General features: G+C 35.3%; 2 protein-coding genes and 2 non-coding genes across 4 annotated transcripts; 2 read left to right on the top strand and 2 right to left on the bottom strand.

Annotated features, from left to right (window-relative positions):
* Positions 1–3,321: 3,321 nt before the first annotated feature.
* On the bottom strand, positions 3,322–3,393 carry Trnaw-cca. Its single transcript has one exon. It is a non-coding gene; the product is annotated as a tRNA-Trp (tRNA).
* Positions 3,394–3,611: 218 nt separating this feature from the next.
* On the top strand, positions 3,612–11,755 carry LOC117125479 (60S ribosomal protein L13a-like). Its single transcript, XM_033271973.1, has 7 exons — positions 3,612–3,700; positions 7,193–7,265; positions 7,727–7,792; positions 8,297–8,398; positions 9,726–9,871; positions 10,717–10,839; positions 11,327–11,755. Exons 1-7 carry the CDS (start codon positions 3,683–3,685, stop codon positions 11,408–11,410), a joined length of 612 nt encoding a protein of 203 aa, XP_033127864.1. The 5' UTR covers positions 3,612–3,682; the 3' UTR covers positions 11,411–11,755.
* Positions 5,780–5,849, top strand: LOC117125549. The gene has a single exon (XR_004448142.1). It is a non-coding gene; the product is annotated as a small nucleolar RNA SNORD34 (small nucleolar RNA).
* A 1,027-nt stretch (positions 11,756–12,782) lies between the features above and the next one.
* On the bottom strand, positions 12,783–22,269 carry LOC117125481 (iron-sulfur cluster assembly scaffold protein IscU-like). The gene is made up of 5 exons (XM_033271976.1): positions 22,079–22,269; positions 16,801–16,914; positions 15,821–15,931; positions 14,449–14,527; positions 12,783–13,733 (listed from the first exon to the last, which is right to left on the bottom strand). Exons 1-5 carry the CDS (start codon positions 22,169–22,171, stop codon positions 13,636–13,638), a joined length of 495 nt encoding a protein of 164 aa, XP_033127867.1. The 5' UTR covers positions 22,172–22,269; the 3' UTR covers positions 12,783–13,635.
* Positions 22,270–23,260: the final 991 nt, after the last annotated feature.

Raw genomic sequence — 23,260 nt, 5'->3', positions numbered from 1 at the left:
TTTTTTTTAACTAAAAGAAAATGTTTTTTCTTGCTAGACAACCGGGCAACGTGAGTATAAATAGGCTAGCCCGGAGCGGTTTTTTTTATTCTGTGATATAAGTGGGGAGGGGGCGCGTCGCGGGCGCCCCCCCCTGCAGAGTGGCCTGCGGCTTGCCGATCAATTCTTAAGCTTATATTAAGGCTTGTTAAGCTATGAGTGTGTCTTGCGATGCCATTAGGCCCAATGAAAAATGATTAGTCTATCACCCCCGTCTGTACCGTATATCTTCTGTGGTCAAAAGAAAAAAAAACATTTTGGAAAAAAACAATTTTCGTATTTTTCTTAATTTCATATTTTAGTAAATAGTTAGTAGATATTAATTGTTTTATTACATTATCTCAATAATGTATTTCACTTTGAATGAATATAAATGCATCAGAAAACAAACCAATTGTGATATTTGGCTTTAAAAAAAATAAAAAGCCTTTCTTCATTACTTTTCCAGCCTAGATAAAATGATAAACTAATATATTTTATTTTATTTTGCCTTATTAATTGCACATTTCTTGTATATATCGAACTACGCTATTCTATTATTATTCTATTCTTAGAGACTTTTTGTATTTTGCGCTCTATAAAATTAATAACCATTAACCATTACCATTATTTCTTACGGTACCTCATAGGTAGGCCTAATAGCTAAAGGGTGTTGTGGGCAGCTGCTGTCGCTAATCCATTCAAAAGCATGTGATGTACGGTATTGAATATATGTCATCGAGTTAGGTCTATACTAATCGACTGTAACTGCGTGGTTACGTATGTATATCTTCTTTCCCAAAACCAGTTCCTCCTCTCCGTCACCATTTGGTTGGAACCACAAACAACCCCAATAGTTCGGAATCATTCCCACTTAGGCCTATAACATAACGTAATCATTAATGGAATCTATAATAAATTGATTAAGGCCTGATGTTGTGCCTATTTGCGGTCCAGACGCGTGCACAGCTCTGGAAGAAATATCGTAGCACCATTCTGTTAAATAGCTTATTATACTGGCATATTTTGATCTCTCCTATTTATGCCTATTGAAATAGCGCGCATAAAAAACAATTTTACGAATATTCAAGATATTGGACGAGGATTTGTCACGCTACACTGAAGCAGTACGGTGAAAGGAGCAGCAGAGGTAAGTGGAACGTACCACTTTAGTGATCGCGGCTGATACAAACGTATGTTCACTAAATAACGTAATGAAAATATTATAAATCCTGTCCATGTTAATCACTAAAATAAGTCAATACGACACGAATACGGAACATGTCTACATTCATCAAATTTTAGCATGTATTGTATAATCCATTTTTACCATATTCCTTACCGGTGGCCTATGCTTATCTTACCAGCTTTAACATTAAAACTAAATTATTATTGGCTCATGTTCTTCATTTAGAGGTAATTTGACTTTCATTAACAGGTCTTTATAAATTAAAATTCGATAGGGCTTCACAAAATTATTATTTAAATGATACACCTGAGTGGGTTCATAGGCGGCGATGGTCGCCCCCCCCCCTACCCCACCCATCACCCGTAACATGTTAGAGTGTTTTTAAATTTTAGCTGGCAAAAATGTACAGATTTTAAGTAAATAGTAAGCAGCTTTTTTTCTTTAGAGGTGAGGATCATTTATGAGAACAATTTTAAGGCTAATATATATTGTTGGCTTTAAGTCTACCGAAAGATGGGAGGGTGACAAGACATAAGACTGTTCCCCAATTCATTTAAACTTATTTATACGAGTTCCTGTAATAATGGAACAAAATATAATTCACGAGAATAATGTTCAGGCTAAAATTATTGTTGACTTTTAAATCGCTGAAAGGATGGGAGGGTGAAAGACAAAAGACGCGCATACCTATTGACCCTAACTACAACTCCAAATAAAATATTGTAAATCTCTTATACTAACCTCATTAGGCCTACAAATAATAAAAGATATTTATATGGTATGCTATGAGGCTGGACAAGCATATCATCCCTAGACAGCATACAGTAGGTCCTGTCTCTTATACACATCTAGATGTGTATAAGAGACAGCCTGTCTGGTAGGGGGGCGGGCTCCCTGCCACCCCGCTGGCGCCGCCACTGAAAAGACGGTCCCCCAAGTCATTTAAACATATTTCATTCATTCTTTCACGGCATTAAAACTTGTTTTATTCATTCTTTCATTTAATTCATTCTTTCATTAAAACTTATTTCATTTTATCCTGCAAATAATCTGGACCAAATACTTCACAGCTTCACGAGTTAAAATAACTTAATTTCATAATTACATTAATAGGCTTTTAAATATTCAAAAACATTTTACTGGGTCTAATTTTTGTTGGCCTACAGTAATTTAATCTGCAATGGCATAAAAAATAATATGAAAGCAAGTACAAAAGCAAGAAAGCAAGAGTATATTTAAACAGGGGTGGATCTTGGTTCAAATTGTGGGGGGGGGGGGGTTAAAATGTCTTATAAAATCCCCAAAAAAGGGGGAATATGTTTTGGCTGGAAATGAGCTTCCACGACATCTGAGGTGTCTTTTGACTTTTAAGTTCTTCAATTCAAGGTTTTACTCTTCTTAAAAACGGTATGAACTTCCTATTCTAATTAAAGCAAAAGGCCTATGTGTGTATACATACATAACAAAAAAATGAGTAGGCCTATGCATAGGCGTACATTCTTTTTTTTTCATTAATCGATAAAACTTTGGTCCCCCTGGGAAAATGTTGATTCCTAGATGGCGGGTAGCATATGAGCTTTCTCGACTTCTTTCTCAGCTAAGCTAAAGGTGTCTTTTTTTAAAATGAATTTTAAGTATTTGAAAAGCTTTTCCCCCTCTTGAAAGGTCAGGTAATTAAGCTTTCTCATTCTGACAGTAAATAGGCATATAGGCCTATGCCAATGCGTATACCTGTACAGAAAAACAAATTGAGTAGGCCTACTGTTGTATTGTACTCTTTTCCCCATGAATCGATAAACCCCAAAAAAGAATGGTGGCCGGGGAATCTACGGGGGATCAGCTCACAGGTCCTGGAAAGGTAGTCTAGCTTTTATTTTGTATTTATACTTTATTTTATTTATTTTTCCCATTCCCATATCAGATCCGATAATAATATACCGTACCTTATTTAAATAAAAACATGATTTCGATAATCTTAACTCATTGAGGCTTATTTGATGGGGGTCTATAAAAAAGATCATATGAATAAAAAAAAAATAAACACATTAAATTTCAGATGACTCTGCCGACGTTAATTAAAAAAAAATCAAAAGAAAAAAAATTAAAAAGTTAGATGACCCCGACGTGATTTGAACACGCAACCTTCTGATCTGGAGTCAGACGCGCTACCGTTGCGCCACGGAGTCATTCTTGTCCTTCTTTCTAACATATAAATAAATATACCTTTCACAAGTATTGTTTGACTTTGTTTGGAATATAGATGACTTTATTTTTATCTTCCTATGTTATAATGAAATTAATTAAGTTTTAATTTAAGTGTACAGTATTTGGATTTTGTATACAGCTGGCTATAGATTATTTTACTATAATGGTGAAATTATATCTAGGCTAGGCCGCGCCGTCGAAGTAATTATATCCCACAATACATCACTTCAGTTCGTCGGTAGACTATAGTCACGTGGTCTTTTCCGTGTCATGTCGAGTTTTGAGAAGGTACAAATGATTAACTAGCTCAATATTTTGTGCTTATATTTTAGATTAAATACACTTTTTAATTTAAATATTTATGCTCAGTAGCATGCATATATGATTCGTTTTAGTCCGTGTAGTAATAAATACTAACCTTTTTAGAATTAATGAACATTTTATTCCAAATTCTTGAAGAAGAATTGCCATATTAAAAACTAAGCGAGCCCACACATGGATGCCATGCATCATGGTTCATCATTCAGCCCAGCTTCCTCCACACTTCCTCAGGGTCGACCTTGCTAGGCTACACCGTAAACTAGGCCTAGCCTAATACCTCCAACCATGGCTAGGCCTGCACGTATCGGACGCATTCTTTATATAAAAGTGGCGCTAATGCACTTTAGTACTTTACCCTAACCTTACCATATCATAGGCATAGCGAGACTGGAGTTACGGTTAAATAGGTTATGCCTAGGGTGGAGTAGGCCTAGGCCAAAGTCACAAAGTGCAGCATTAGCACCGCTAGAAGAACGTTCTTCAGGCATAGGGCCTAGACCTATCTTATGTACTGTACGCTGTGCTGCTAGAGCTGGCAGGCTTGTATAGGGTAGGCCTACCTGGCTAGTAGTAGGCCCCTAACTAAACTAAGGTAGCAGCAGTCTTTATATGAAGACTTTATTCCATACATTTTGTAAAGTATATTTTTACAAAGAGGATAGGCCTAGGCTATTTTAAAAATCGCACAGAAATATTATGCACTTGTCAATTGTATTGTAGTCCAGCCCCACCGTGACCAGACCTGGGCCTAGCGGGGACTTGCTTGTTACGTGTTGTATGATGTGAAAGTCCCAGCAATGCAGGGCATCGTTTTAAAATTACATACATCCCTAGCTAGGTCCCCACCACCTACCGGGGAAATATTTAGTAGTCCGGGTAAAATCCCAGCTAATAAATGATTGGATGATAAGGCCCCTAGGTCTGCTCCGGACCTAGCAAACATAGAGATCGAGACAAAAAACAATTTCAAGGTCTAGCCTATGTCTGAATCGGAGAAGTGTGCGAGAGCTAGGCAGGAGTTAGGCCAAGGAGATGAGCTTGCTTGGTAGAAGCACAGTTATGTATGCAATCGTATCACTAGGCAGATTTCCTCGAAGTTTTGAAAAGTGCGAAAAACAAAGGGAGTGTATTGATTGATCATAGAAAAAGAAAATTAATTGATAAATTTAACTGATTGATAGAATTTATTCAGTATCAAAGCAGATATTAAATAAGAAAATTAACGCAGAAGTAGAAACAGATTTCCTTGCCTTTGCTCACTGGTGTAATTTTTTGACGCAAACTAGGTCAAATAGGCCTACACAATTCACAAATTTTCAAGCAACACACTCGCGTCGCCTCGGTCCTCGTTGTGTAATGGAGGTTTGAATGTTATGTAATTTACACCGTGACCTGTAAAAAATGAAACCATGATGGTAGGCCTAGAATACCGGTAGTAGACAATGTTTTAATAACCAAAGCACACAGCAATCGCTGAATGCCTAGGCCTAGTATAGGCTAGGTAGGACCAAACCGTTTGACAGCCACACCCGAAAATCCGGCTACTATAACATGTAAAATTCCCAGCCCTTTCGAAGCTGGTTACATCTACAAGTGAATTTTAGGTATGTCCCGGCACTACGGGGACAAATTATGTGTACGTCCCAGGCTTAGACTTGGTTAGTGCCCTGCCATGGTTCCGGGATGGGCTGGGACTACATTTGACAAGTGTATTTGTGCAACTCCATGGTGCAGCACAGCATGCATTGTGCTGAATGTTATATATTTCTGATTAATATTGAAACCATTCTTAATATAAATAAACGAACATAAAAAACAAAAACAAACATAAATGAACAGGAGTAAATAATAGCACATGATGATTTTGTTGTCAGGAAATTTGATTCAAAATTTGCTACTGATCTGATATTCTAATTTGCTGAAATTTAAAAAAGTAAAAAACATCCAATTTCTAGACCTAAAAAATACGTACTGAGTATCTTCTTTGTCAACCACGTTTGCCAACATTTTCACTTTTCTCTTTAGTTACGAAAAATATGATTATGGTATGTCAATGATGCTTTACCTACATTGTATGAGTAATTATGATCACAAATCATAACTCCCTGAGACATTGCCATAATTTGATTTACTGTATTAAATTGTTTATGCATAGCAGTATTAACATAAATATGTAACAGATACACTAGATATCGGTTGCCATAAAATTGATTGCAAAGCCCATTCATTAAATTCTTGTTGTTTACTGTCGTTAAAAATAAACAGCTCGCTAACTGCAGCTAAAAATAGAAAACACAGCAGTCCGTCCATAAAGAGACCAGCACAGTGGGCTGATCGGACCATTAATTCAAAGCGTAAATTCTCGCCCGTTTCACAGCTGCGGCTAAAAATAGACAACACCGTTAATTCACATCGTGAAGACTCCCATATTCGACAGAGAATCTTGCAGCTAAAAATAAATTGTTCGTCCATACATGCATTACAAGTAGTAATATATATATATATAGGCGGTCTTTACTTGCGATGGGTGTGATAGGTTAGATTGGTTGTTGCTGTGCAAAAAATAACCTATGACACCAAGAAAGGTTAAGCAAAGGCTGGCCTAGGCCTAGCTTAAAGTAAGACCAAGCAAGTTATGGCCACTAGCTAGGCGCCTAGGCCTACCTAACTGTAATTATGGTGTTCCCTTTCCTTTGATGCTTGTGTAAAGTTTTTTACCGGAATATAGTTTTGGATAGGCCATTAATCGTAGGGCAGTTGCTTATACTGTATATGTATCTGCCACTTTGAAAAACGATAGTCATTTTCGTTCAGTTCATGCACACGGGAAACCCCTGTGTATAATCCCACCCCCTCCCCCAAAAATCGAGTCAATTTCGCATTCAGGGGGGGGGGGAGAGAGTGGCATTATACTTGGGGAACTATGGTACTATGCTAGGCCAGTACTAGAGCCTGCCAAGGCCAGTACTAGAGCCTGCCAAGGCCAAAGTAGGAAGAGAAAGGCCTTCATTAGGCCAAATCAAAACAGTCTCTCCCTCATCAATGAAAAAAAATTATACTATATTGATTATTCTCGATAAAATAAAAAATAAAAAAAAAACCTCCCGCTCTCATCAATTTTTTTTTTTTTTTTTTAAGAATCGTAATCTAAGAACCTTGTTTTATTTGCAAATTAACCTTTAACATGTCAGATACATGTATTACGTTTGGTAGACTAACATTAATCATTATAGCCAAGTATTTCATATTATATCTTATGTGAGTACAATAAAACGCAGATTATCACCATGAACTCCAAAAATTATGATTGGTGAAAGTAAAATACAGTTGGTATTAGATTTCATGCAAAAGCTTCTATTAATGTCTATCTCTTTCATATTTAGGATGATGTATTATTAGTCCTGTATACAGTATACCTGACATGTAGTAAATTTTTTTTTTTTTTTTTTCAAATTGCAGGTGATAATTATTGATGGTAGAGGGCACCTTCTAGGTCGCCTGGCTACCATCGTTGCCAAGAACATCCTTCAAGGTATCAATTGATTTTTTTTTCCCCCGAAAGAATGCTATTTTTTCAATAATAGAAATTAAAAATCTTTAGCTTGTAAATACCTGTTTATTCTGATATTGGTCAAATTATTGTTATTTAGACATACAGTGTGCCTAAGGTCAGTAGCACTCACAAATAGTTTACAAAAGCAAACATTACAAATTTCAATGTACTGTACAGTAAAAAAACTCAATAATATCTATAGATACCCTACAATTAATTAGAATATAATTGCCATTATTTGTTATTTGTAGGCTGAATTTTCTTCAGTGATGATGGATAGATGACTGATTCAATATATTGATGAAAATCCCTTTACATGCACTACCATCTGAGAAAAAAAAAATCTGCCGTAATTCATTATAACCTGTTTGCAAAGTAGTAATTCTTGTTAGTCTGTAGCAAAAATGTATATGTTACATTTGATCCTCTATTTTTGTTAGGTCAAAGGGTTGTAGTGGTGAGATGTGAAGGTATCAACATATCTGGAAGCTTTTACAGAAACAAACGTAAGGGAATTGCATAAGACATTTAAAATACTAAATTAGAGATAAAGATGAGACTTAATCAGGAAGTGCTCACTAAACAAATATTTTACAAATTCCATCTGTATATTTGAGATTTCTAAATACACATATTTGAGAATTTTACTTTTCATTAAATCTGTGGAAACTTTGATTATGTCAGTGATGCTTTACCTACATTGTATGATATTAATGATCACAAACCATTTTTCTGAGACATTTACTTATCAAAGTTTTACCTACATATTTTTGGAACTGTCAACCACAACCATATATATATAAAGGTGTACTACTGCGGAAAAAACTTGAGTGACTTTGGCAATTTCCATAGATGAGCATTTTAGGTCACTGTTTGCTTTCACTGCACAGTTATTGTACATATTTTGTATGCGTCATTGTCACAAACAAGAATACAGATTTGTCAGCCTTCACCAACATTGTGATTTTGTTTTAATCCAAGGTATGATTTATTTCTTCCAATCTGTACAGTGAAGTATCTAGATTTTTTGCGCAAACGATGCAACACCAAGCCTTCTCGTGGTCCATACCATCTTCGAGCTCCAAGTAAAATGTTCTGGAGGGTTGTCAGAGGTAAGAATGTTCCACAATGCAAGTGTTATAATCTGCTTTTTGGCCAGTACATTGGTACTGTTATGTATCTTCTGAACTCTAGCTGCTTGTGTCTTTGGGCATGTGGGTACTATGAGGTTTGATTTTCAATGTACTCATTTATTTTGTGCAGCAAATGGGATACAGCTCCATGGAGCTGAGTATGTGTTCCATAGACATCATTCCTATAACTTGGGTAATAATTTGCAGCACTTTAAGATTTGAATGTGTAAAGCACTAGGTACATACCAATATTATATTATATACAGTATATTGGGCAGTTTAATGTACTGTATATATTTTTGCCAGTACATTCTATTGTGTTCACTTGGTTTGTATATTGCAAGTATATCTTATACAAGCTAGTACATCTTGGCCAGTATATTGTACAGAATATAATATAGTGGTCAGAAGTATATTGTAATAAATAAATCGTGTAAAGTCAAACTTATTCAGAATAGCCCCAAAACAAATAGATTAAAAAATTCATTCATGTTTAATGCAGTCAACCTATTTAATCTCAATTTCATCATATTTATTGTACTTGCTATATATATTGTATCAATTTGTATTATTTAGATGTTTTCCTTTGATATATTAAGTCGTTTTTTTCACCCGATTATGCAATGCAAACATCTCAAATGAACAAAAGTTTATTTTGACAATGTACTGACCAAGATGTAGGGTATAAAAGATACAATTATTCAGAATGCTTATCCCATGACTCTGGTTTAAAACGCACCAATGATGTTTTTCTTACCTCTGTATTTTCCTGTGACAGTTTTTGACATTTGAAATCTGAGGTGTGTAAATGCTTTAAAGTCATGAGTGTAGCCCCAAAATTATGATGCTATTCAACTGGATTGTTATTGATAAAAGGAGCATATGCCACAGCGTGTAAGGTGTTGGACTTCTCATCGTGAGATTGGGAGTTCGAGACCGACGTTCGTCGCATTGCTTGTCTCCTTGAGCAAGGCACTTTACTTGCGTTTGCCTCTCTCCACCCAGGAGTATAAATGGGTACCTGGTAGGATGATGTGGCTTTGCAAGTATTAGTCTGTATCGGCATTAAATTGCACACATGACTAAGAATTCTGCACAGGGAGTGGAGCAGGTTGCACTTCGTGCTGGTTTGAATATGGATCCGATAACCTGGGGTAATAATAACATCGCCAACATCTTGTATTCCTTGGCAAAAGACACAGTATAAATCTCTATATTATTCTTTTTATTATTTTTGCATATTATGTAGTAGATTTTATTTTTTTCAATTTTTTTTTTTTTTTTTTTTTTTTCATTTTTCCATCAGGAATGCTTCCACATAAGCTTACCCGTGGAAAGGAAGCTCTTGAAAAATTGAAGGTGTTTGAAGGAATTCCACCACCATATGACAAGAAGAAGCGAATGGTAGTACCTGCCGCTCTCAAAGTCCTCAAACTTAAGCCGAACAGGAAGGTGAGCAGTTGTTGATTGTGTTTTGTCTTTTTCTTTTTAGTCTTTAAATGATAGCAGACTGCATTAATAATGCTGGAAATGTAGACACTGTACCTACTAACCAGACATCTCTATTTTCAGTTTTTTTGTACCCGACTTGCCATAATAGGTAGTCATATTGATTGAAGCAGATGGAAATGTAATACTTTATAAAAAGCTCTTCAATGCAGCAAATTTGAATGAACAGAACAATCAATATTTTTTTTAAAGTGCTCAGATACTTTCATTATTAAGCTTTCTACAATATGAATGATGTATAATTTTATTGTAGAAAAAAAATGGAAAGTGAAATTAATAAAAATTATTTTTTTTTAATGAAAATTACATCCAAAATGCAATTCATTTAATCTTGTTTTTGGATATTTTAGTATCTACTGATAATGATATATAGATCAGGAATTGGAATCATGTCGATGATGGCTTTTCAGCGGAATGAATTTTCATGACTAAAAATAAATCAACTGAGACATGTACTCCACTCTGTATATCATCACTTTTGATCTGTAAAGCAAGAATTTTTTATAGCTTGTTTAGCAAACTTAATTTTTGAGAGATCTTCAGAGGTTGGTAAAAAAAAAAATAACTCAAAAATGGGGGGAGAAGAAAATAAAAAGTGTATTGAGTAAAAAATGTTAATGTGAAAATTTATAAGTTATAGAAAGCACACAAATCCTGTTACTTGGTTGTATAAAAAATGCAAAAAAAAAAAAAAAAAAATGCAATGTTCCAATTTGAATGTGTATTAACTAGTTCAGTACAGTAATTATAGGTGTACAGTACTAATATTCATTTTGAATGACATTCAGTTTTGTGATCTTGGACGTCTTGGCCATGAAGTTGGATGGAAATACAAGGATGTTGTAGAAACGCTAGAGATAAAACGAAAAGCAAGATCTCAGATCCGCTATGAAAAGAAAAAAAAGCTACAGGTTTGTCATCATTTCTGATTATTTTTATTGAAGCTTTAAAATTAATGGAAATTTGCTTAAGAGTATTGTGGATTTCATTTTTGTTGTTTTCTAATATTGATTTAAATGGTTTTTGGAATAACCATGCTTTCTGTATTTTTCATATTTGTATCATTGATGTCTGTGATGATGACTCATTCTCTCTGATCATCGATGAGAGAAAACCTTTTACATGCACTACCATCTGAGACTGAATGAACACCAGTACACTATAATACATTACAATTATATTTATAATAGTTGATATTGTTTTTGTAGACAGTAGGTTGTAGGGCGATTTCACAATCTTAAAAAAATATTAGTATTTTGCATCTGTTTTAAAATGTAATAATGCTTTCATATAAATTGTGCAAAGTAACTTTTACACTCCAATCTGCATTTTTACTGTAATCCAGGTATTTTTGGTTAAACTCTATCTGTATCTGTTTTATTTTAATTCCTTTTGCAGAGCATTCGAAAACAAGCTGCAGAGAATGTGAAGAATGAGATCGCAGAACAGCAGAAATTCATTGAATCTTGTGGCTACTATTAATATTTAAAAACAGAAAGGAGAAATAATAGATTTTAAATCTGAAGCAAGGCTCTTTAAATCTGGCTCAGTTCATGGACACAAAAACAAGTGATTAAAAACAGTGACTGTCACATATCTTTGTACAATAAACCTATGTTGCAGGTTAAAATACTGATGTTTGTTTCTTGAATTCTTTATTCTAAGCATGTAAGGTTAATTAAAATTTGTGCCAATTTAACACTGGGGTCGCACTCAAACTTGGCTTCGGCTGAGAATTTTGTTTTATACCTCGATTAGTGAACCTGCTGCACACCAATAATAATAATTTTGAATAAAAATAAAATTCAATTTTGGCCACTACAAAAATAAACATTCTGTATTTCTTGTTTTATCTGGGTGAAGAGTATGCGAGTTGTGGGCAAAATCAATAAGGTGTTCTTAACGGATGTAGAAAATAATAGTGGATTAACCTAGCTTTTTTCGACATTGATATGAAAGTTTTCTAAGTGCACAACAATAATCAAATATATGATTGTCTGTGACCAACGGCTAAGTGACAAGCAGGTGGGTTATTGATTTGAGAATAGAGTGTCAGTTTGTTAGATCGGAGGTGTCAAAGTACAGTACTGAATTAAAAATTAATTTTTTTTGCTAGACCAAGATCTAGTTTAAAAAAAAAAAAAATTGCTAGCGCTTGTATAGCAGCTATTGAATATTTTTTGCTAACCTAGCCCTATAACACTCAAGTCTCGGACCCAGGACCACCAACTTTTTACAGCCCTGGTACTACTTTAGCGAATGCCAGATTGCTAACTGAAAAGTTGTGAAACCCAGTTTGCCTGGATGTCAATTTTACAATTTAATATCCAAAAAAACCTGGAATACACAATTATAAGGTGCATACTGATTTAGGCTAAAAATATAGGGCTTCTATTGACTCGGATTAGTTTATCCTTTAAAAGGAAATTCTTTTATACTGTACATCCAAAAGTCCATCTTGTTTAATAAAAAAAAAAACAGTAGGCTTCACACACATTACAACTATATCCGTAGAATAGCACAGTTGACAAGTTGCTTTAATTTACTGTATAGAAAAATGGGTTTCGTCAAACCGGTCTGAAACATATTCCATCCAACAGCTTTTCTCCCCTCTTGACCTTTCTGGGAAGTGACCCCCCTCCCATAACAGTGGTCTGTTATTCAGTGTTAATGGTGTACAGTTATTTAATAGGTTTAATGATATGAAACATTGAAGCATATTGGGTTTATTTCTCAATTAAGTACTTGACACAGTGATGTGTATTGAAAATGGAATGTCTAATAAAGCAGTGCTGCCCATGTCTATTACAGTTGAGAAACGATAAATGCTTGAAGAAAGTAAATGAAACAGCCGTTTTCCAATTGAAACAGGATTTTATTAACAGTCAAAAAATCTTTACTTTCTTTGGTGCATAAAAACTAAACTGTCCTATTCTTTCAGCACCAAAATAAGAAAAAACAAAGACCCTGTTTTGGACCCCAAAAAAGCAAGGAGTGCAATTGCGTCCCACCTGAAAATCTATGGTTATCTCCTTCACAACCTATGTACAGCAAGTGCTTCTATCCATTTGATAATTACCTACACAACTCTAGCAATACACAATGTCTTATACATATAATATCACAGGCACGACAATTGCAATCATGTTTTATCACGAAATAATTATTTAAAAAATGATGGAATTTATATACTGTATGATGATCATGTTTATTAGAATAATATCCCAGACAGCACTGGAAATTGGCAGTGAATCACCATTAGTGTTCTGCCGAACACAGGTCTTTCATGACATTCTCCAATACCAAACATTAAAACAAAAAAACAAAAATAATTATCATTTTGAAACTATATCATTTTGCTTATTTGTTCACCTAGTTTGCAGTGCATATTTTTTTTAGCTTAAAATATAGATTATTATTCTTAAATACACACAGATGTTCACTAGGATATTCAGTTATGTGTAATGATAATCATTTAACAATCATTCTTTTAATTTATAAATTAATAAAACAAAAATATAATTAACAATAAATATATACAGTATTAACAGAAGAAGTTTAATTCCTCATGCAAGACAACCCTACTTCAAAACTACTTATAATACCACCTATTTACACAATGTAGCCTCTTAAACAGAGTTGATGCTAGAGGAAAGCTCTTCCGTGTGCTTTTAGACTTAATTATTGTAACAATGTGTGATGGGAGTTCACACAGATGCGTTTGCTTCCTTACTGGCTGTCTGCTTTGACGTCTGCTTGATTTTGTAGTCATTGAGGGCAGCCTTGATAGCATCCTCTGCCAACACTAGAACATAAATTAGTAAATTATCATGACTACAATTACTCCTGATACACTTTTAAAATTAATCATTGTATTTATACTTGAGGACTTGGGTACAAGTAGTTTACAGAAGATATAGCAAAATGTGTCTGTAAATGGAAGTTTAAAAATTAATCTAAAAATGTTTTATTATTAAATCCTGATGTCAATTATAAAAAAAGCAGACTCAGTTGTTAGCCTCCTGTTCTTAATACATTTTTTAAAATTGTCCACAGTACCACTTATTTATGAATGATATTTATCGAACTTCTGACTTAGTAATATCTTATACAGTGTTTTGTAATATTAGTGGAAATGGCTGACACATGGTTGAGGCTGACACATGAAGATTTTTAACCTTTAGGTTGGGGCCCAAAACTCGCACTTTACATTTTACTAATGTTTTTGGGTATGACATTTTAACCTATGTACAGTATGTCACTCCCTCTTTCTTTCTCTCTCTATCGATTTAGGGGGGGGGTGAGGTTTAAAAAGAAAAAAAAAGGAAAAATAATTTACTGGTTGCCCAAAACGCCTCAGAGTTTATTTATTTAGAAAACAAGCATTTCCCAGGACCCCCTAGGGTAGTGTTGTGTTGTCCTCCCTTTCGGACATTTCTTGATCCGCCCTTGGCTTGGAAGGTAAACAGTCTTGTTGTGAGGGAGTGCCAAGTCCCCCATGATTGGCAATATTAACTTACTAGAGCAGTGAAGCTTAACAGGCGGAAGACAAAGTTCTTTTGCAATATCCTTGTTCTTGATTGTTGTAGCTTCATCCAACTACATAAGAAAACAGAGTTAAATGAATAGAAAACAAAAAAAAACGAAGTGAGTTACACAGACTTCTCTTTCAAATATTAATAACAATAAACAGAAATATGAATGCTGTTCATACGACCCAAATGTGTAAAATTAATGTGGTACTGATACTTCTCTGGCATCCTCCTCGGTTACATTATGAAATCCCCTTGACATGTGTAAAACATTAATACTAAAATATTGACAAACCCAAACGTCTGCGAAGGCTGTGATTACAATGTTCGCCCATTTATGCTGTCAAGTCTGCCAACTATCAGGGACATCCCAACGCCACCACTACCTACTAGGGCCCTGTGAGGACAATTGTCTGGGCCAGCATTCTGTTTTTTTTGGGTTTTTTTTTTTTTCTTTTTTTATTGTCAACACTGTTTTGATTAGAAACCTCAGGAGAATATTTTGAAATTAATATTGAAAAGACTAAAAATGCACTTGATACTAAGAGCTATATGTATCTATACAAGTCCATGATTAGACCTAAGTTGGAGTATGGTGAAGGCATTGAACTTGCCTACTCTAACGTTTAGGAAGAAAAGGGCTAATTTAATTCAAATATTTTTTAAATTTTAAAAAATTTTGATAGGATACAGAAAGAGAAGCTCTTTCAAAGTCTACTTTCCAGAAAACTAGGGGGCATTCCTTAAAGGTTTTCAAATCCAAACCAAATCTAAACATCAGGAAAAGAGCATACGCGGTTTGGGTCGTTCGTGATTGGAATTCATTACCCAATGACGTATCAGCTTTGACACTTAATGAATTTAAATCTGGCATAGCAAAATTTTGGTCTGACCACCATCTCAAGTTCCGCCCATATGTTTCTGAAGAGTTTACTATGATGACTTTTGAGGAACAAACAAGCTAATGTTCTAGTCCTAAGGTTCAAGGTAATTCTCAATCGTATATTCTGAGCACCATTGAAAATTTATCTCGCACTATGGATATTAATTGATTGATTGAATGATTGATTGATACACCTTGGGCTGTGGTTAAGACACCTTTATGGAATAGTATTATTATAATATATGGTATCTCTAGGTCAATGAGAAATCTGCACCGTCATAATAATTCTAGGGCATTTTGTCATATAAAAATCCACATTGAGCTGAAATACAATCTAGTGGAATACAAGTGGAACAATCAAATAAAACTAGTGAAGTGCCTGAAAAGATAAATTCTGTAGTTCAGCACGCTCACAGTGGCTACCACCAGTTTAGCTGACTGAGTTGCATAGCTAACTGTTCTTGCTCAATGCCTTACCGTCTTCCCTTTCACCCATTCAGTGGCCAGTGAGCTTGATGCTATTGCAGAGCCACAACCGAAAGTCTTGAATTTAGCATCAATAATCTTGCCGTCGTCATCAACTTTGATCTGTAAAAACAATTGCCCCATAACGTATTGAAGCCACAGTCAAGTTTTAATTTTATAATAGTGCAATGCATTTTTTTACACATGGTGTATCAAAAGTTTCAAGATTTTGTTATTGATACTCGGCATGCAAACCTTCAAGAAAAAGTATAAATTTTCAGATATTGTCTACCCCACATTATCATAATTATCTACCTATTGTAGATGTTTCATCAATAACATGCTCTAGCATCTAGAAATCACCGACTAGCTATACTGTATTTAACAAAAATGTACTGATATCTCTGTAGGTTAGCTGCAGAAAGTGAGGATCCAGAGAGAAAAAAAACTTAAATGTTAAACAAGTTTTCCAAGACACTGAAGGCGTGTTTCAAGAAATAATCGGTAATAGCTAAAAGGATATTTGAATATTCATAAACTGGAATAACAGGTGCTGGTGTTACACCCCTTTTCTCTCAAGATTTTAAACATTTAATAATATTTAACCTAATAGCTATTCCAGATTACTTACAGTATTTAAACACACTTTCAGTGTCTTAGAAAATTCATTTGGAGAAATATCCATAAACTATTATACAAATAATGAATGTTTATGAGTGCAATGGGAAGAATATTTTCATGAGTTGAAAAATTGACTGTTCCATTCAACAAGGCTTAGCAACGGCTTCAGCAACTGCTTCGGCCACTTTCTTCAGGCTAACGGATCCTGGGTTGAATTGGGTCAGACTTCCTTACTTACAGGTAACTTTCCTTACTCTTATGGAACAGGATGGATGTATTTGAAAGTATATACTGGAATACCATTAAAAGATTTCAAATCAAAGTTACTGAATACGTCACAGAAAGAAGAATTACAATCATCTATTTCTTACCTGAAGCTTCATAACATCACCGCATGCTGGTGCCCCCACAAGTCCAGTTCCAACATTCATATCTTCCTTATCTAAAGCCCCAACATTACGTGGATTCTCATAATGATCAATCACCTACAACATGAATTCAGTAAGTTACAGTATGTACACCATAAATTTAATGTGATTTAAGTAAGAAACTGCAACATTTTGGAGCACCAACCAATACAACACAATGGACAATTTACAATACCGTAAAACCTTGAATAGAAGCCCTGAGCTTCTTTTTTTCAGCAACTTTTGGAGGGGCTTCTTTTCGAGGCTACTTTCACAAAGTAAATAGAGGGGCTTCTTTTCAAAATGAATGCTGTGAATTTTGGGAATTAATAATATAAAACAATAAAACGGGCCACTGTAACATCAGTCTCTATCATGGAGTATATTAACCATTATTAATTTACATCTACTGCATAAACCAAACATGTTTTAAAATTATTTTGTTTGTTTGAAATTCATGTACAGTGTATGCATTGTATTGTACACTATCTCGAAAAGAGGCTACTTTTGCAAACTAAAGTGGGGGAGCCTCAATATAAAATGTGTTTCTTCTGGAAATTAAGCCCATTGGGCTTCTATTCAAGGTTTTATTGTATAAGATAGCCTCAATCATCAATATCTTCCTGTGTTTAAAATTAAAATGATCCATCCAATTTAAATAAGGACTGACACACACGTGTCGGATATCCCTACTCAAAACATAATTACATTAATGATAAAAAAAAGTGTTAACGGCCAGCATCTCCCTGCTGGGTTAAGCTATAGATTCCACACTCGTAACATACTGGCTACGGTCACACTAGAGTTTCAAGCCTGGCTTGACTCACCGCGGGTGAGATTTTCGTAATGTGACCGCATCTGCACCGACTCGCGCCTGGCGTGACCTCGATCTCAATCTACCTATCTCGATCCCGGCTCAGCACCCATATTGACCCTGGATTGACCCTGGCGTGACCGAGATTGACATTTCCTCGTCGGCTGTCGACCAATCACAGTCGTTGTATTTAGAAGTTCTTGAATAAAAAAACCTGCGAGTTCTTCATGTGTGTTCAATCAAGACGCAATCATTACTTTTCATAAAAGTTAATTCAAATTTTAATTAATAATAATGCGATTGATTTGGAGTGACCAGGAAACTGCTGACCTGGTAGATTTGTGGGGCCAACCCGAGCTGAGAGACCGGATATAAAATTAAAAAAAACAAACAACAAAACGGGAATTTTTGGCGTGCTTGCTGACAGATTAGCCAGTCTCGGACATGAGAAGAGAACGACGGCCCAAATTCAAACAAAAGTGAAGGCATTGCGAGCCCAATACAAGCTAATAAAAGATCAGTTGAAGAAGAGATGGTTCGGGCACGTCTGGTGTAAAATCTTTGATTGCGATCTACCCAATCACACGCGCGTATATCGAATCCCGTGAAACAGAGTTGGCCAAACTCTCTCTCTACGGCTCTGCTGTTTCGACTTTCATAATTTGGAGGTCAATCCAACTAGTGTGACTGACCCAGAATTTCGAGCCTGGCTTGAAATCTCACCCGCGGTGAGTCAAGCCAGACTTGAGACGCTAGTGTGACCGTAGCCACTGTAGGTAGGCATATTCATACAACAAACTCATAGTACATTTTTATTTACTTGGTATTCATCTTTATGTGACCCCCAATCACAGTGCACACTACTGTACCTTGTACTTATTCTCGAATATAAAAGCATGGAACTGAAAGTTTTTTCTGGGTTTCCTTTCATCCGGGCATGGCATGGTCACCAGTTGGGTAGTCTGTCATCCATGGCACCTAGTCTTAGCTTCAGTTCAGAAGGCCTAGTTGACTATAACTGCAGCATGTTTAGCAAGTGAAAAAGGTACTTTACTTGAGTAAGCCTAGAAGAGGGGTGGTCAGAGGGACAAAGCGGATTTTTGAATGAACACTAAACTGCACGAAAAACTAACCCGGACCTTTTATTGTGAAATTTGCTTTAGTTTTTAAACAAAAATTAATGCATGCGCCCTAGGCTCGGGGTGTAACTACTAGGCATAGTCTTGCCTAGGTAGGCACCACACGATGCGTGACGTCACGCACTTCAATTAGTGTCATTAGCCCAGTTTAGCCAAGCGTGTTTTTTTCAACAAAGGCCTTAAGAAAAATATTCATATAAAAATGCTTTTTGATTGGTTGAGACATTTTCATCAGGTCAATCAGGTCACTCAGGGGTCGAAGTAGTACACCATTTTGATTTTTTCCGAAATCGGTCACCTTTTATCGAAGTTATCAACTTTTGAAAATTTCATTAAAATTCTGCGTTTTTTCCAGAGAATTGCGAGTAATAAAGTTCAATTTTTTAATAACGAAGATTAGTTTATATATCTAAGAGTTTATTTGCCAAATATGAATGTAATACGAGGCATAGCAATATTTTTTTTTGGCACCGCAAAACCGACGATCAGCTGTTGATCAGCCATCGTGTACACGAGGTAAATTATAATGATCTTAACGAAAGTGCTGCATATAAACGGCAATACTTTTCATGTAAATAAAATAAATATGAGTTCAAAAAGTAAACTAAATGATACTTAAAGTAACTTTTAGCTTATGATTATCTAAAAAAATAATTAAATATAAGGATTGAAGTGGATATTAAACATAGGATGATTTCGAGAGAATTGTGAGACAATGCTAGTTTTTGTTGTAAGAGGATGACGTCATGCGTAACGGCCAATGAAATTCGTCATTTGAAGTCCGGCGGGGAGGATAGTTTTAATTCTAGATTACCACTGGTAATATTTTTATTTTTCATTTGTAACTTAATTTAGTACATAATTATTATTCCCAGCCCCGAAACCTGGACTCAGAAATACCGGGATGGTGTCCAGAGGGATTCTAGACTCAGAAATACCGGGATGGTGTCCGGGGTTTCTAGACTCAGGAATACCGGGATGGTGTCCGGGGGAGGGGGGGTGGGAGGATAGTTTTACTTCCAGATTAATTCTGATAATAAATTTTTTCAAATATCTATATTTATGTACTTGTATAGTTTTTATTATATTATAGTTTGCAAAATTTTATACACCATTAATGCCCGTCACAAAATGCACCAACATTTTGTCGGACACTGCAATTACTCTGAGAATGCAAGCAGTGTCAATAAGACCTTTTTTATGACTTATTTTTTTATTTATTTAAAAAAAAATTTTTTTTTAAATTTTTTTCCAGAATTTCCGAATTGTGGGTCAAAGGGCATCTGAAAAATTTATAAATTTTCGGGTCGTTGTGTAAGTCTACATGACCAATGTAACTTGCATTAATAATTTACAATCAAAATGTACATTATTTTTTAGCATTTACAAAAATTAACAGGAATATATGGCAAAAAGTGACAGAAATATTATTGTTAACATGCAACTTGCTATAGGCCTTTTTCACGAATCGGTAGACATCATGAAGTGATGACAAACATTGCGAATCAGTGGTGCGTAACCAACAGAAATAAGATAAGCTTGTGGGCTGATTTTTTGACATCATGTTATTTAAAAAATCATAACTCTATAACGGGGCGTCGCATCCAAAAAAATTTTTCCAGCAAAATGTTCTTAAATACTAGTCTGCAACACTATATGATTACAAAAAAATTGAAAAAATTTGTTGACCTCTGAAATCAAGATTGAAGAAGAAAAGCCTATCTCAGTTTTTTAAATAACATGATGTCAGAAAATCAGCCCAAAAGCTTATCTTATTTCTGTTGGTTACGCACCGCTGATTCGCAATGTTTGTCATCACTTCAAGATGTCTACCGATTCGTGAAAAAGGCCTATTATTCATGCGCTCATAAACTTCAAATTTATAAAACCGTAACCAGTGGCTCAATTTTCCTCAAATAAAATTTTTTATGATACTGAGAATAAGTAGTTTTTTGTGTTATTTTTTTTTTTATATATTCAACTTTGTATATCATGTGGTACCTAGCTGGAGTAGTAGCCCCAATATCAGTGTAGGCCTAGCTTAGAGGGTTAGACCCTACTACTACTAGCCCAGCCTTAGGTCCTCCTAGGCTCTAAAAATTATCGAAGTTTTTAGAGTCGTAAGCATTGATCATAGGCTATGCTTACGTCGATCTATTTGAAGGGCGCCGCTTGCTTCATGAGTACGAAAACGTCCTATTGAGCATGTGCAAATATAAGAGAGTTTCCTTTCAAACATTTCAGTTGTTAAAAACCTTGGTGCTTAAACCGAAATATACTACAGTGTTTTTGTATATTAATAACAAAATTGGATTGAAACTGTGTCACGCTCTCTTGTAATTATTGTATGCGTACTTGTTCATAATAGGAAAATTAAGAATTTTATAGGGACACGGATCAAGAGATGTTGGAAAGGTCGGGGTGAGGGATTGAGATACAGGTAAGAGCACCCTAGGGGAAATTCTTGTTTTCGATTTCGCTTTTTAATTATGTACTGTAATGTACAGGACAATGATTTAAAATCAGAATATCACTGCAGCAGGCAGGTCATCTCCAACATTCTACACATCATACATAGATACATTGTCATTATTATTTCAGATATAGTATTGTATCAATATCAACATAAATTGGGCTAGATAGGCCTATCTAACAATGAAGTACTGTATCACAATGAACAGACGGCACTTATGAGGAAAGTACAAGAGCTTGGCACAGGTCAAATATTTTTACACAAGGATGATATGGAGTACCTGAGTAAAGTGAATTAAGGCAGGCTAAATAGGCAAGTGCTACAGAAACTAGGTAAGCTAGAATTTGGTCCTTGTGTGGGAATGTACTAAAATATGTCTGCCTCAGTTCATGACGATGCCTGTTCTTTTGGAAAACTGTGGACTAGACAAAGCTCATACCTTGACAACGTGAAATAGTAAGCAGATCAACGAGTAATAGATCGTCGTAAGCATAGCCTCGAAATATGCTTACGCCAGCCCTGCGCATGCTCAATAGATCGGCGTAAGCATAGCCTATATGACTAATGCTTACGACTCGGCGTAAGCATAGACACTTCAAAAAATTATAGGGTAAGGCCCTAGGCCCAGTGGACGACCTAAATAAGGCCTAGCCTCCTAGGCCTAGGCTAGACCTAGGCCTAACTAGCCTAGGCTAGGCCCTAACACAAGTAAGGGCAAGGCCTAGGGTAGGCCCTACTAGGCCTAGGCCTCTCTTTCTAGGTAGGCCTAGCCTAGCCTAGTCTCTAGAAAATATATTTAAAAAAATGATTACTCACATTTTTGTGATAACTTGAAGATGCAAAAGCAACTGGATTTCTCTTCTGAAGAACCAGTCGAAGTGATTTTCCAAATTCACGAGCAAGTGCCATTACTTTTTTATGAGAAAATAATATTTTGTTTATAATCTAATATCACATGCAGTTTACGCAGAATCACGATGAATATAAATAATTGCGTCTTCATCGGACATCGTGTCGTCATTGCAGGTGAAACAGCGCCCTCACTATAATAGTGTAATGCGGAACCGGTGGCGATTTTTTTTCCGTACGAAACATTTACATGAAACTCCACTCGGGCCGTCTCGGCTGAATCGACCCGAAAATCTCATTGCAGAATTCAGGAGGTTAAAAGGTCATCAACAGATAAACGTCTACAAAACAACTTCTGAGAGAACGTCGCTGTATAATTTTTAAAAATACATGTTACCATGTTAATACCAATGGGTCGTTTAAAATGACATATATATTTGATTAAGCTGCACGAGTAATGAAATGTGTTATTTTAACTTGAGTTACATACTATGACAATTTTAATTTTTTAGTTAGGCCTTGGTTTTGCATATACCTAGGCCTACTAAGACCCTTTCTGGGAAAAGCACAAAGAGTAAGGAAAAAAGCGCGTTTTTCTTCATCAAATGAAACAGGGTGACAGTTATTTTCAAATTAAGAGAAGAGCTGAGAATAGGCAGCTCTAAAATACTGGATGCCCTAAGACCTGCCAAAATGGCAGAGCACCATATGAATGTAAAAATGAGCTAGTTATTAATACTAGGCATAGTAATCGGCTGGTTCTTGATTACAAAGCTAGACCAAGTTAATTACATGTAATGCCGAAATGATTATTATTATTATTAATTATTATTATTATTACCTGTACCTTAAGGGGAACTTAGACAATGGAGGAATTAGAGAACAATTAAAAAAACGACGTTAAGGAGAAATAACACAAAAGATATTCCCCTTGGGCGATTATTATTTATAGGCCTAGTAAATAGTACGGTATCTGTAGGTTCTTCATTACCTTAAGGCTTAGGCCAAGGTTAATGCTGAAATTATTATTATTATTATTTAACATTAAAATTCAATAACGCCGGAATGGTATATTATTTATTTAAAAATATTTCTCTATGCGCTCTATTTTTTATTTCATGCTTCAATTTTGTCCTATTTTTTCCCCAA

This window comes from Anneissia japonica, unplaced genomic scaffold, assembly GCF_011630105.1.
Source record: "Anneissia japonica isolate Jap-2015-1 unplaced genomic scaffold, ASM1163010v1 scaffold7731_len1735946_cov199, whole genome shotgun sequence".
Taxonomy (NCBI): domain Eukaryota; kingdom Metazoa; phylum Echinodermata; class Crinoidea; order Comatulida; family Comatulidae; genus Anneissia; species Anneissia japonica.
The sequence above is the reverse complement of the archived record's forward strand: the minus strand, read 5'-3'. Positions and strand labels throughout refer to the sequence as shown.